At 46.4% G+C, this 15,343-nt stretch overlaps 1 protein-coding gene across 1 annotated transcript in view; it reads right to left on the bottom strand.

Moving 5' to 3' along the window:
- PTPN21 (protein tyrosine phosphatase non-receptor type 21) overlaps nucleotides 1-6,546 on the bottom strand; it is a 72,923-nt gene extending 66,377 nt beyond the window's left edge. The window contains exons 1-2 of the mRNA XM_066344023.1: nucleotides 6,210-6,546; nucleotides 2,067-2,443 (exon numbers count right to left, since the gene is read on the bottom strand). Of these exons, the coding sequence (XP_066200120.1) occupies nucleotides 2,067-2,246 (180 nt within the window). The 5' untranslated portion in view covers nucleotides 2,247-2,443; nucleotides 6,210-6,546. The remainder of the gene's footprint in view (nucleotides 1-2,066; nucleotides 2,444-6,209) is intronic.
- Nucleotides 6,547-15,343: the final 8,797 nt, after the last annotated feature.

Below are 15,343 nucleotides of genomic sequence, written 5' to 3'. Positions count from 1 at the left end.
CCCACACTATTAGTATCAACCTGGCGCCCTGGCTAGCCCTTCCCAACACTCGGGAGGTAGGTCCTGCATTTCTCCAGATTCCACCCACTTCTCTGCATCCCCATCCAAACCCGAGTGACCACTGTCTGGACCACAACTACTCCTTTCTAATCATTCACCAGAGGGCTCACTCTTTGCAAAAACCAAGCATACCATACCCCCATTTAAAAACCCTTTATGCCTCGCCTATGGAATGCTGAGGTCACCAGTTCGAGCCCGGGTTGGTCTAATCAAGGAACATACGAGGAGCAACTACCATGAGCTGATGCTTCCTGCTCCCCTCACCTTCCTTTCTCTTTCTTTCTCTCTCTGTCCTCCCTTAAAATCAATAAATAAAATCTTAAAAGAAAAAAATGACATGCTCAATTAAAGTTTAAAAACAACAACTCTTCACTAATATCTCTATTACTTTCAGGACAAGCCCAAACCCTCTAACAAAACCCCTTGCCTTCTATGACCCTGCTCTCAGACTTTCCTCTCCCCACTTCAGGCTCCAGGTAGGTCACTTGCCTCATGACGTTGGCCCTATCCAGTTCCTCTGTTGGAACAGTCTTCCCAGCCCCTGGGAGGGCTACCCTTCAGGTGCCAGCTCAGAGAGCACCTGCTCTGGGAATCTTTCCCTTGGCTGCCTCTCCCTACGGTCCACAGCACCCTCCACTGCCCCATCATAGCATGGATCAGGCCTGTTTCCTTACTGGGATCAATACCAGTATTGCTTCTCATATATATGCACTTGGCACTTCAGTCTTCCATATTGAATCAAATGACTGGATGACCACCACAGGCACAGTTTATTTATTGCTGACTTTTATGAACTACAACATCAGTGGGATTTCCAGTTAAGAAGCTAGCTGTTTATGGGGAATAACCAGTTTTTCCATCTTTCTCTTACCCTAAAACCAAGTGGCCAAAGGATGGAAGGGTCCCAGGTTTAATTAGAGCTCTCCTCTTCACACACCTTACATAGTACTTTTTTTTTCCCCCCAGAAGTTGGAAACAGGGAGGCAGTCAGACAGACTCCCGCATGCGCCCAGCCGGGATCCACCCGGCATGCCCACCAGGGGGCGATGCTTTGCCCATTTTGGGGCGTCGCTCTGCCGCAATCAGAGCCATTCCAGCGCCTGAGGCAGAGGCCACAGAGCCATCCTCAGCGCCCGGGCAAACTTTGCTCCAATGGAGCCTTGGCTGCGGGAGGGGAAGAGAGAGACAGAGAGGAAGGAGAGGGGGAGGGGTGGAGAAGCAGATGGGCGCTTCTCCTGTGTGCCCTGGCCGGGAATTGAACCCGGGACTCCCACATGCCAGGTCGACGCTCTACCACTGAGCCAACTGGCCAGGGCCTATATAGCACTTTAAATTTAAGAGAGTATGTGGGTACTTGAGGACCCTACAACTTCCTGTTGACTAAGTTAGGGTTTTCCAGGGCAAACCTCCCTATGATTACTATAACAGACTAGTTATTAGAGCCTGGCTTTACATGCACATTAAATCACACAACCACTCGGAGAGTTAGGCACCCTTGATATCCCCATGGTTCTGATGAGGAAACTGGAGCCCAGAGAGGTCACATAACCTGCCCAAGGTGAAACAACCAGAATCCAAACTCAGGCACTATGTCTCTAGAATCTTGGCCTGGCCTGTGGAAGACAATGAATGTTGAATAAATGAATGAATGAATGAATGAAGTCAGGACACTGTATTCGATCAGGATGACTCATTTAGAATTATGTTAGAAAAAAGAAAGCTTGATCACCCAAAATGCTTTCGTATTTGATTTTAAATTACATTTTGGGGGAATATAAACAGGTAAAAAACGCAAGTACTGTTCATTCTCTTACAGGGTACCCCCAAATAAAGACTCCTTGTTCTGTATCTGTCCCTTCCTCATGGGGCTGTTGACTTGTCAGTTCCACTCAGATACCGTGGCCAGGGCCGTGCTTTGCGAAGACACAGCCAGCACACATTAATGTGGCTGGGAAACAAGGGGAGAAGACAGGCCAGAGAGACCAGCAGCCTTCTTTGCAGCTTACCTCCCGCAGCTCCAGTCTCTGGGCCACGGCCTCCAGGCTCTCCTGCCCAGTGCTCTCCACAGACAGCGTGAACTCCACAAAATCGTTGTTGAGCAGCTGGATCCGGGCAACCAGGCAGCTCTTGCTGGACACCGTGTAGCGCCGGGTGCGTTTTAGTTTCAATCCAAATGGCAGTGGCATCTTCTCTCTTCAAGAGCGGAGGGGTACAGAGGGAAAAAGCACCGCCAGCAAGGCAGTGGCGGTGCCAGGGGACGAAGGCGACCCTCTCCTGCTGGGAGGGTAACTGCAGTCTCCAGCTGCTCACCCAGCAGCCGCTGCCGCCATCAAAACGCAACGGAGTCTCCAAAGGTCAGGTGAAGGGAACATCCGCACCAGGGCTGAAATCGAGGAATACAGGTTACACGGGCAGTGGCAACTCTGGACTTTTTAACAATAAATACCAATTAAACTCTCTCCAGAGAATAAGCTTCCCTCCCCTCTGGGAAAAGAAGGCATGAACAGGCTCTGGGAAACAGTGGGGAAATTTATATACGAGTTGTGTCTGACTCCACCACCACCTGGGGCTGTTTCAGGATTAAATGAGATAGCTGTTAGCACTCCCTATGACTCCAAATGGAGTAGGCTGCATTAGTGGTCCTATTTCTATTTTAGTTAAGATTGTTTGTTTTTTCATAGTTAACTCTTTTGGCTCCCCCATACTCCAAATGTGAGGGTCTTTAGTCCTTCGGTGTGATAACTACAAATATTTCCAAAAGAGCTGCGTTCAAGTCTTAGTCGCAGAAGGCAAATGAAGCCTGGACCGGAATGAGAGGAGTAATTTCCTCTAACCTAGTGCAGCTGGGAAGTTCAAACGAGGTAAGGCGCTTAACAAGCATTTGTAGAACCTGTTCTAGCTGATAAATACTGACGTCACCAAATTGACTTATTTATAAACAAATCATAAAGGACCCTACAAATGCTAGTGATCGGATCACCACCAGGAGCGAGCAAGTTCGGGAAAGCAAAGTGGCCCCGGCTCCTCTCCGGGTGGCGACGCGTAAAGAGGCGGGCGAGGGCTTAAACACCATCCTGGCTTAACCAGGGGGAGACTGGGTTCATCCAGCCGGTGCGCTCGGAGCTCAGCGGACAGGTCCGGAAAAGCAGGTGGCGTGGCCCGGCCAACGCGCTGCCTCGGAAGCCCCGGAACCCTCCGGCCGCCGCTGCGTTTCCGGACGGACGCGTTAGGGACGGGCCGGGCCGGCTGCTCCCGGAGGGAACTTTTAAAGGACCCAGTTCGAGACCCCCACAAATGGTGGGAAGATGTGGGCACGGCCCGTTTGGTTCCCGGTTAGGAGCCTCAGGACCCCAAAATAAGCGACTTTGTCACACCCGTTGTTGATGGTAACTCTTGGGCTGAAGCCAATTGGGTGTGAGCGGCATAGAGATTTTTACACTAGCTGGATGCCCCCCCGGCCCCCCAAGGAGTCGACAGAATCCCGGGATAGAATCCCGGGATAGCTCCCACCCTCCGCTTTCTCCTGAGCAGAGGCTGCCCGGGAGGGTGAGTCGTGCAGCGAGGCTCGGCGGTGGCTGATCACCCTGAACTTAGGTCGGAAACCGCGCGGAGGGGCAGGGCCGCCCCCAACCCTCTCATCTAGCAGACTCAGAACCCAGGCCTCTCGGCTCCAAAGAGCTGGGAATCGATCCCAGATTCCTCATTCCCCGTCCTCTTTTCCGCTCTCCTGACCGTGTCTCAGCCCCAGAGGTGATGGGCACCAAGGCTGGGGGCTGGCAGAGCTAGAGAATAAGGTTTAGCTATTACGCTAGGCTTTGCCAAACAGCATTTTGTAATTCCATTCCACAAAAGTGTCTCGCGTCTCTGGGTACAAGGCAGTGTCGTGGGTATTGTGAGAAATCTAAGACGAATCCTAAGCCGTCGCTCCCCTTAAGGAGATTACAAGCATGCTATATTTACATGCAGAGCTGGATCTCTAATAAGGACCCAACCATGGTTTTCTGTCTTGGTTTTTGTTGTTGTTGCTTGTATCGTTTTGTTTTGTTTTGTTTTTTGAGTTCTGGTTATCTCCAGAGAGCCAAAAAAATAAAAGTTAAAAACAAGGAATAGAGGAGGAAGGCCAGAGGAAAAAAGGAAAACCAGAACTCCCCAAAGCACTGTTAACAGCATTTCCTGAGTGCCTTCTGTAGGTAAAAGCATCATACTAAGGAGGGGTATAGAAAATAAAGATTCTAAAAAGATATGGGCTCCACCCGCAGTTTTTAATGTCCTTTACTATGTCAGGGTATAAACTAAATAGATGTTTAAGGGAAAATGGGGGGAAAAATCAAGAAATGAGAACCTTAATACTTTTAACTAGAAAATTTCCTGATGAGGCAGTACTGTTTGTATAAGTTTTAAAAGATTGTATATACATAACATATATATATACTAAATACCCTTTCAGAAGGGGAGGTGATGGAATTCATTTTATATTCTAATTATGGAAACTGGAAACAGGATTAAGTACTGAAGATGAAGAGATAAGATATATATATGCTGAGGAAAGATGAATATTTGTATTAAGGGTGTTCAAATATGATAGTCCCTTCACTTCAAAGACAGGACTATAACTTGAAAGTGGTAGATAGGAAACAATGTAACTTAATTATTAACTTAAGCTTTGATTAAGCAAATGCAAGGTAAAACTTTCAGCTGTCCCTGAGATTTGAACTGTTTTACAGCATCAGGCATAAAGAAAAGCCAATGTGTTCTCTTTTTTTATTTTTGGTAGATATTACAATGTAAAAGTTGGAGGCGGGGACGTATATCAGGTGCGTTCCCCCCCCCCAAGATACATCCATAAGAATAGCTTGCTTTTTGTTTATTTATATGAAACCTGCTGTTAAAATGTTTTGCTTAATCACAAAAGTATCAATGATTTACATATCTTAATTTTCATTTATGTACAATATTTGCTACCAAATGATGTCATAGGTTATAAATGTTTGAATAGAGGTGTAGAAATTTAAGATGTTTTTGGAGTCTGATTTAGGTGTGAAATAATATGTAATAATTTGAAAGGTAGTTGGGTCTGGAATTATAAATTACCAAACTACTAAAGTAAACCATTCATAATTAGCTTTTGGAGGAAAAAAACTATGCGATACTTTCTTTCTCTACAAAATCATTCTGTTATGTAATAAGAAAAGATACATATTAAATTCTGTTCAAGTTTTCAAAAGACAAAAGATATTTGTAAATTCATTTTAATGTTTTCTCTTCACATCCCCTCAAAAGTTTCCTCAAATGTACTGAGCTGAACCTTGTAGTTCCCCTCCCTTGCCCATAAGGTCCTCAACATGTGTAATTTTGCCAATAATGCTTTAAAATAAAATACTGTAATCACTAAAAGAGAATATATGATAGTTTTAGAGTAATATATAAATCTACAGCATTAAATCAAATGTATGTTTCTTGTGGACCATTTATACATATACTTAGATACTCAAGAATAAAATGCCCTGAAAACAAAAAACTATTTTTAGAGTAAAATTACTGTCATATCTGACACTTAAAAAAAAAAAAACTGTCAGCAACTATTAGGCAGGCATACAGCGGTTGTCATTTGGAGCACACGTAGTGTTTTGAATGTTTGAGAGCATAAGCTATTATTATAAGGCTTTCTCAGCAAAAAAAAAAAAAAAAAAAAAAGACCAGAATGCCAAAAACTTCTAATCAGGATTTGCAGAAATCACAAATCGGAATTTGCAGACCCAAGAATTTCTTTTTTCCAGAGTAAACACTCTTTACTCCAAAAATAAACCAAGTCACCACAAACAGTTCTTCCCTACTCCCGTTCTTGCCCAAGTTACCGCACTCAGTGTCCCGAGAGGCACAAATACGCCTAAGAATGAAGCCGCCACAATCAGAGGAGGCGTTCTGAACAAACGTTCCAGATCCCCTTTAGAAATGACTCAAGTAGATCAGAGAGAACCTGGGAAAGGAAGACTTCTCTCTTTGTTACGCTCCTTCCATCGATCCGCAGCCGGGACCCACGCTCCGGGGTGGCCGCCGCGCTCCGGAGTCCCCGCGGGCAGACACACCCCGCCGCGCGGCCCCAGCGCCCGCCCCCCGCCCGCCCGCCGGCCGGGGCCCCGCGCCCTCACCTGCTGCAGCTCCCGCATCCTCGGGGCCGTGCGCCGCGCGCCCCGCTCAGCGGCCCGCCCCTCGGGGCCCCGCCGCGCGGCCGCCGCAGCCGCGCCCGGAGCGCAGCGCGCTCGTGGGGCTCGCCAGCCTCACTTCCTGTCCCCGCAGTCGCGGCCGGGCGACCATGCCCGGGGCGGTCCGGCGGCGCGCAGCCGGGGCGCGGGGAGCCGCCTGCAGGTGGGGCCGCCGGCGAGGAGCGGCGCACAAAGCGCGCGCGGGGGCCGGGGCGGCAGGAAGACCGACCGACGGGCTCGGGACGCGCGACCCGAGCGGCGGGGCGGCCGGGCCGAGCGTCCCTCCCCCTGGGCCGGGCGGGCGGGCGGGCGGATCCGGGGAGGCGGCGGCGGCCCGTGACCTCAGAGAGTTGGAATGCGGGCGGCGGGGCGCGGGGGAGGTGCGGACAGCTGCGCCCGGCCGCCGGGGAGGGGGCGCGCCGCTTTTTCTCATCATATGACCACTTATTTTAAGAGTTTCCAAATAAAGCCAGGCTTTTAATACAAATGAGGGGAAGGGGATATTAGTTCTGTTCCAGGTAAAGAGTTTCATTCCAGTAGTTATTAGGTGGTCTGTAAAATGCTATTATTGCTGGAGTTTTTCGTCTTGTACATTACTGAAAAACAATTTAAACGTTCTATTCATTCCTTCCATATCTAAAGATATACCCCATAAAAAAGGAAAAACACTAATACTGGGTGACAAAGCCCCTTTCTCTAAAAGGGGTTAATACCTCAAATAACCTGTGGGTCGCAAAAAATAAATAAATAAAGTGTGCCTATGCAACACAAAGTTGGAGTTATTAAGGATGCAGACTCCAGGGTCACAGTGTCTGTGTTCAAATCTCTGTGCCAACACCTGCTAGCTGGCGACCTTGTACAAAGAGCTTAAGAATAACCTCTCTGTGCGTGCTTCCTCTTTTATAAAATGGGAATAAAATGATCACTAGCCAGTAACTTATGTAAAATATATATCCAGTGTTTTATTTAATTCTAGATCCTATTAGCAATGTTTATTATTACATGGTATTATTACACTGCATCATTATTATTACTGTGTTGCATAACTTCAGTCAAGGAATAAAACTGTGACCCGAGTACCATCACAAGAAGAGTGTTTGATCCTCATGGGGCATGTGGTTTGAGTGTTTGGAGCAGTGTTGGTCAAATAAGTTTGTAAAATATGATTTTCATGTTTGCTCACTTATAGTTTGCATTGGGGGCTGGGCAGTGCCGGGTATATGTGGTCTGTGAAATTGCAAATTACCTTCCTGCTTGGGAAGGGCCACTGTTTTGCTAATGTTTGCTGGAGGAGAGGTTTTCACACCAGAGAGTTTTGAAAAGAGAGAAGGGCCCTGGCTGGTTGGCTCAGCGGTAGAGCGTTGGCCCATCATGTGGAAGTCCAGGGTTTGATTCCTGGCCAGGGTACATAGGAGAAACACAAAGTTAGCCGTGTCACTGAGGACAGCTCCATGGCCTCCACCTCACGCGCTAGAATAGCTTTGGCTGTAGCGGAGCAACGCCCCAGAGGGGCCAAGCATCGCCCCCTGGTGGGCGTGCCGGTGGATCCCCATCAGGTGCATGCAGGAGTCTGTCTGCCTCCCTGCTTCTCACTTCGGAAAAATAAAAAAAAAGTGAGAGAAGAGGGAGGAAGGAAGCTGTAAGGCCAAGGGCAGCCGCCATCATGGCCACTCACATGCAAGTTCTTATTGAATTCGGGCAAACGGTAAAGAAACAGAGCCGGAGGATGGTGTGCCTTCTGTTTACTGGTGTCTCACCAAAACAGGCAAGCCACAAGAAAGCCGAGGTAAAAGCAGAAACCTGCTTTTCCCCGGGAGGGCAAGGGATCAGGAAGGAAAAAGAAATCCTACTGCACCTCTCAGTGGTGGGGCAGAGTCTCTCTTACCCTTCTGCTCTTTCCTTTCAAAACTTTCTGGCACGAAAACTTCTCCAGAAAACTTTAGCAAAAACAATGGCTCTTCCCAAGCAGGAAGGTAATTTGCAATTTCACAGACCACATATACCTGGTGCTGCCCAGCCCCCAATGCAAACTATAAGTGAGCAAACATGAAAATCATATTTTACAAACTTATTTGACCAACAGAAGCCATGTTTGCAGAGTGAGAGAGGAGAGAGTGCTGAAGAAGAAGCCATGTTGGCAGGAAAAGAGAAGGCAGAGAGAGAGCAGGTGTGCAGATGGGGAACCAGAGGAGAGGGGCTTCGGGAGCCCTACGGAGACTGGTGGGGCCTTTGACTCTAGGAGGAACCGGAGAAGGTTCTCCTGGTCATGGAACCGGAGAATGTGTCAGGGCTTTGGGAGCCCTGAGTGAAAGGGAAGTGTTTTCCCTGTGTGTTTGCTCGTCAGCCAGTGCAAGACTTTAATAAAGGAATGGCCCACCATTCTTTGGCTCCACTGTTTCTTTACCATCTGCCCGAATTCAATGGGAACCTGCATGTGAATGGCCACGACGGTGGTGGCTACTGGCCTTACAAGCAGAGAAGCCTTTATGTACATTTTAACTTAAGTAATTTTCTAAAATACTGTTTTTTAGAAAGCTTTTTTATGTTACATCTTTTTTAAAATCTCATTTTCTTCTTCAACAATTAAAAGACACCTATTGAGTACTTCCTATGCGTTACTCATGGCCCCTGCACACGAAGGACTTCTGGTCCTAGTGGGTAGCAAACTCACCTCTACACCCCACATCACGGTACAAACAAGGCTTAAATGGCGAGCGCCCTCACAGAGGCGTGAGTGCAATGGAGGAACAGAGCCCGGGCGAGATTCAGGCTGGGCCATGGAGCTCAAGGCATCTGAGCTTACATGTGTTTCTAACTAATGGAAAAAAGTAAATCAATTCTGTTTGTAATTGATCCTTCAACAGGACACTGTGAGAGGGTGAGTTTGTGTGGGAGGAAAGTAAAGAGACATAAAAATGGGTCCTTTTTCTGGTCCCCCAAGTTAGAAAAATTGAAATGCTGTGTGATTCTTCTCCCTTTCTCATCCAGCTGGTCATTAAGATCTGATATTTCCTTCTTCAGAATGTCTCATGAATTTCCTTTCCTCAACATCCCTCCCCCCAATCTAATCCAAACCCTCCTTATTTTATGTCCGGATTACTGCAACAAGGGTGGTCTCCTAGCTTCTGGTTCTCAGCTCTCTCATATTAACATGCTAATTCCAGGTTTACCTCTCCTTTGGGACCCCATGGCTGAATCAGCCTTTCTGCCCTGAACTTTAGGGCCCTTCTACCCTGGCTTCAGCCTCTCAGACCCTCTGTATTCCTCTTCTGGCCCCAACGCCGCCCCATCAGCTGTTTCTCCTGGCCTGGAGGCCCTGCTGCCCCCTTCCACTCCTCACACACAGCCTTCTGGTTCTCTGCAAGCCTCAATTCAGGGCTCTTGGCCTCCAAGACAACATTTCCGGCTACCCATTCCACAGTGATCTCTACACTTGGCAAGAGCTTTAAAACTATTTCATGAAGTCTTGTTTTATATCTACTAGAATTCCTAGGACGCTACTGGGCAGAGAGTAGATACTAAATAAAAACTTGTTAATTGAATCGGGAAGAAAATGAAAGAATTTTAAAAATAGAAGATGATCGTAAAACCCAAGGATGTTAAATAACTGAGTTGAACTTCCTCCCTCATAGTCCACAAGTGTCATTTGCTGACCAAGTACTTAAGCTCTGTTTTCCCTCAACCATGTTCGTTTGACAGTGACATCCCCATGAGAAGCGACTTGAACAACACTTTCAAAGTGTTACACATAAAATTATTATTAGTTTATGTTTGAATGGAAGGAAGTGAAGTAATTTATATGGATCAACTCAAAAAAGACACAAAAGCTTGTAAGTGAAAGTCTCTTTCCCACCCTGCCTGCTAAATACCCAGCTCTCCTCCTGGGGGTAACCAGCATTACCATGTTACCACAATTCTATGTATCCCCATCTAGAGATACTTTGTAGATAAGTAAGCAATTATATGTCTGTATCTTTTCTCCTCTAGTTACCAGGAAAGTAACATATTATACTTTCTCATATGAAGGTCATTCTTATGAAAATAAATGGAAATTTACAAAAGAAACTTCCCAACTAAAAAGATGTTCTAAGAAAGGAAAAGAAATTGTGGTTTTGGTGGTACATTGACTAATACAGTGTGTCCGTAAAGTCATGGTGCACTTTTGACCGGTCACAGGAAAGCAACAAAAGTTGATAGAGCCTGACCAGGCAGTGGCGCAGTGGATAGAGCGTCGGACTGGGATGCAGAGGACCCGGGTTCGAGACCCAGAGGTCTCCAGCTTAAGTGCGGGCTCATCTGGTTTGAGGAAAAGCCCACCAGCTTGAACCCAAGGTTGCTGGCTCCAGCAAGGGGTTACTCGGTCTGCTGAAGGCCCACGGTCAAGGCACATATGAGAAAGCAATCAATGAACAACTAAAGTGTTGCAACGCGCAATGAAAAACTAATGATTGATGCTTCTCATCTCTCTCCATTCCTGTCTGTCTGTCCCTGTCTATCCCTCTCTCTGACTCACTCTCTGTCTCTGTAAAAAAAAAAAAAAAGTCAATAGAAATGTGAAATCTGCACCAAATAAAAGGAAAACCCTCCCAGTTTCTGTAGGATGATGTGGCAGCATGTGCGCATGCGCAGATGATGACGTAACACCGTGTATACAGCGGAGCAGCCCACGGCCATGCCAGTCGAGATGTGGACAGTACAGAGGAAAGTTCAGTGTGTTCTGTGGCTCGCTAAATTCAAATCCGTGACCAAAGTGCAACGTGAATATTGGCGCGTTTATAACGAAGCGGTACCACATAGGAATAACATTACTCGGCGGGATAAGCAGTTGAAGGAAACCGGCAGTTTGGTGGAGAAACCCCGTTCTGGTAGGCCATCAGTCAGTGACGAGTCTGTAGAGGCTATACGGGATAGCTACCTAAGGAGCCCTAAAAAATCTGTGCGTGAGCCCACTGTAAGGTCGGTGGATAATGGGGGATGGTCACGTGGGGAACTCAGACCCGCTAACTTCGGCTAGGACCGCCCACAACCAAGCGCGCCAAAAGAGGCTTCGCAGGAACAGGAACCGTTTGGAAAAAAGCGACTGTCTACCAGCCAGTGGGATTTCACCACGTCATGTTAGCTCGACTTCCCTAGCGCAGTGGTTCTCAACCTTTCTAATGGCGTGACCCCGCAATACAGTTCCTCATGTTGCGGTGACCCCAAGCCAAAAAATAATTTTGGTGGCTACTTCACAACTGTAATTTTGCTACAGTTATGATTCGGAATGTATTCTCATTGCTTTAGGCGACCCCTGTGTTTTGGTCGTTCAACCCCCGCAGGGGTCGCGACCCACAGGTTGAGAACCGCTGCCCTAGAGGGACCCCTTTAAATATCTCCCACGCGGTTTAATCCGTGCAACTTCCCTGGCCTCCATCTTACTTCGGGGCCAGGGAACCTTGCCGGGCAGGATGTGCGCTCTGTACTCAATAAAGCTGTTTATTATTCCACACTTTGTGGCTCCGAGCCCCGTTCCTTCCTTCTTGGCGGGGAAAATACCTTACACCCACATCCAACTGCACTGAATAAGTATGAAACTGGGAGAGTTTTCCTTTTATTTGGTGCAGATTTCACATTTCTATTGTCTTTTGTTGCTTTCCTGTGACCGGTCAAAAGTGCACCATGACTTTACGGACACACTGTAGTTTCTTAGGAGTTAAGATATTAATCTACTTTCACAGCTTGGTGAGTACCCACTGTACCTTGCTACATAAATTCCCATCCTGGGCACGAATCTCAACGGAATGACTGCCCCGCCCTATAGAGATAATTATGTCTGGGGGTGGGGGAGTGGTGGGAGCCAGGGCTGGAAAGGTGCCATCTTTGCTCTCTGAACCCTCATGGTGTGCTCTGCCCACCACACTCAACACCACGTAGCACTTTTTCATCTGCAAAAGAATAAGAATTTAGAGGCTATATTCCCCTGGACACCAGAGAAATGATGGTGTTGGCACTAGATTTTCTCAAATGGACATGAAAACAAGAGAAAAGTATGTAAGCCTCAGAAGCATAAAGGACTGCTATGCCTGTAATTCCCAACACCTAGGGGTTTTTTTGTTCAAGGGCAGACATGCCGTTTGATATCTGCTATTGGAAAAACTTGTCCATTTACTCCAGGGGTCCCCAAACTTTTTACACAGGGGGCCAGTTCACTGTCCCTCAGACTGTTGGAGGGCCAGACTACAAAAAAATCTATGAACAAATCCCTATGCACACTGCACATATCTTATTTTAAAGTAAAAAAACAAAATGGGAACAAATACAATATTTAAAATAAAGAACAAGTAAATTTAAATCAACAAACTGACCAGTATTTCAATGGGAACTATGGGCCTGCTTTTGGCTAATGAGATGGTCAATGTGCTCCTCTCACTGACCACCAATGAAAGAGGTGCCCCTTCCGGAAGTGTGGCAGGGGCCGGATAAATGGGCTCAGGGGGCCGCATGCAGCCCGCGGGCCGTAGTTTGGGGGTCCCCTGATTTACTCCATGTTCATTGGAAGACAAGTGGTGCAAAGAGAAAGGTAAATAAGATGGTAGCCTTGTCCTCCAAGACTCACCATGGGAGAAACAGGTGAATATCTAACTCTGGTAGAGTAGGCTTTCAATATACAAATGGGCATATATTCTAAGTGGAGTGGTAATGCTTGGTTTATCATTGTGACTAGCTCCTGGTGGGTCTGGAAGGATAAATAAAAGTTCACTAAGTGCCCTGGCTGGGTAGCTCAGTTGGTTACAGCGTCATCCTGATATGTCAAGGTTGTGGGTTTAATCCATAGTGATGGCATACACAAGGATCAACCAATGAGGCCTGACCTGTGGTGGCGCAGTGGTAAAAGCGTTGAGCTGGAACGCTGAGGTCACCAGTTCAAATCCCCAGGCTTGCCTCGTCAAGGCACATATGGGAGTTGATGCTTTCTGCTCCTCCCCCCTTCTCTCTCTCTGTCTCTTCTCTCTCTCTAAAAAAAAAAAAGGATCAACCAATGAATGCATAAATAAATGGAACAACAAATTGTTTTATTTCCCCTCTTCCACAACCTCCTTCCTCTTTCTCTCTAAAATCAATAAATTAAAAAAAAATTTTTTTAAGTTTACCCAGCACTCAAAGAAAGTAAAAGAAAAGCATTCCTGGTTGAAGGAACCTTCCCCAGACCCTCACTTCTGCCCCCACCCCCACCCCCAACACATACTTACAAAGGAAATGCAACATCCAGCTCAAACGTTGCCCTGCCAGGAAGCTAGAGATGCCCGGGGGGAGGGGCAGTGTTAGAGGAGTCAGGGCTCCGTGGAATTGGGATTAGTACTCAGACCTCAAGACTGTGAAAACTTTGCTTTTTTTAGTTATCTATCTTTGAAAGACAGCCCAGAGTTCTCTTAGCTGGCACTGTGATTCATTGCAATCTAGTGTTCATTCTATCCCCTAGAGCAAAATATGTCATTTCTCCTGAACTGGAAAGCCCTTCCATGTTGAAGAACAAATCTCATGTTTCAGCTTAGTCGTTTTCCTGCAGAAAACCCCTTTAATGGCTTCTCTCTCAGGGCACCATCATGATCATCTTTCTTTTGATGATACAGTTTGTGAAGCAGCATCTTCTAGCTAAGCATGGAACTATTCAGCACTATCAGTTTAGAGTGGTTGCCTCTTCTGCGATCCAGCCATGTGACACCTGAGATCTTAATGTGCTAGTTCTTAAGCATCCCGCAAGTCTCCCTTCCAATAGTTTTACATGGGTTCTTCCAAAAGTTAACTCTTTCTTGAATATATTTTTTAAAAAGTTTCCTTTTTTCAAATACAGTACATTTTAATGCAAACAGGCTCTATTCTTTTAACACATTCTTTCAATACTATCTAAATATTGACTAAGAATGTTGTACCCTGGAATGGAAAAATGTTCTGAAATGGTGGATAAACAAATAGAAACAATGTACCTGTCTTTTGGATTGTGAGTGTCATGAATGTAGTCTTGCTCACTTTCCTGCTCTGGCTACTAGCTCAGTATCTGGCTCAGGGCAGGCATTTAATTTTTAATCAACAAACAGTGCTGCTATGAGCCAAACACTGTTTGAAATGCTTCCCAAATATTAACAGTTCATCCTCATCATAACCTTAGGATGGAGAAACTGGTATCACACTTATGTCCCAGATGAAGAAACTGAGGCACAGAGAGAATAAACAACATGCCCCAGGTCTCAGAGGGAGTAGCAGAGCTGGGATTCAAACCCAGACAGCCTGGCTCCAGTGTCCCTGCTCTCAGCCACTCTGCTCCACAGCCTCTCATCAATATTGAATGAGGACATGGTCATTGAATTTATCCACAAGGAATGCTTTTGTAATTTAGTCACTAATTTCTTTTATCCCACAATATTTAATAAGTGCTTATTATGTGTCTGGCATCCTGAAAGACACTTAAGAGAAATACAGACCTACAAGGAGTTTATAATTTTGTTAGGACACACACACACACACACACACAAATAAAATAAACATTACAGAGAGTATATGGTGTCATAGTACCAGCTTCCAATAGATGCTATAGGAATTCAGAAGAAAAAGATATATGAGATGAAGGACCACATGGCAGACAGGCCCTAGGTTGCCTCATGATTTCTGCCCCTGCTGTTCACATCTGTGAGCAGCACCTGTGACTTGTTTGTAGCTAATGAATATGACAAAGATAGGGATTTTGCATATTTAATTCAAGCCCCAAATCAGCGGAATTTGGGGGGTCAGGCCCTGGGTAGTTCTGACTTAAGTAAGAGCCCTTAGGGAAGATCAGGTCTTTCCTGAGTGGAGAGACTCTTTTGATGGCTTGAGTAAGTGAGCAGCTATTGGAGGAGGAGCCCATGGCAAGGAACTGTGGGCAACCTTTATAACCTGAGGGTGGCCTCCAGAAAGAAGTCAGGAAAGAGCTGGGGCCCTCAGTCCAAAGCTGCAAGGAGATTCTAACAACCTAAATGAACTTGAAAGTGGCTTCTTCCTCAGTTAAGCCTTCAGATGAGAACATAGCCTTCCTGATACCTCCACTTCAGCCTTTTGTGAGCTGA

This window comes from Saccopteryx leptura, chromosome 6 (genome assembly GCF_036850995.1).
Source record: "Saccopteryx leptura isolate mSacLep1 chromosome 6, mSacLep1_pri_phased_curated, whole genome shotgun sequence".
In the NCBI taxonomy this organism is placed as follows: Eukaryota; Metazoa; Chordata; class Mammalia; order Chiroptera; family Emballonuridae; genus Saccopteryx; species Saccopteryx leptura.
Note: the sequence above shows the minus strand (reverse complement) of the source record. Positions and strands in the feature narration are given on the sequence as shown.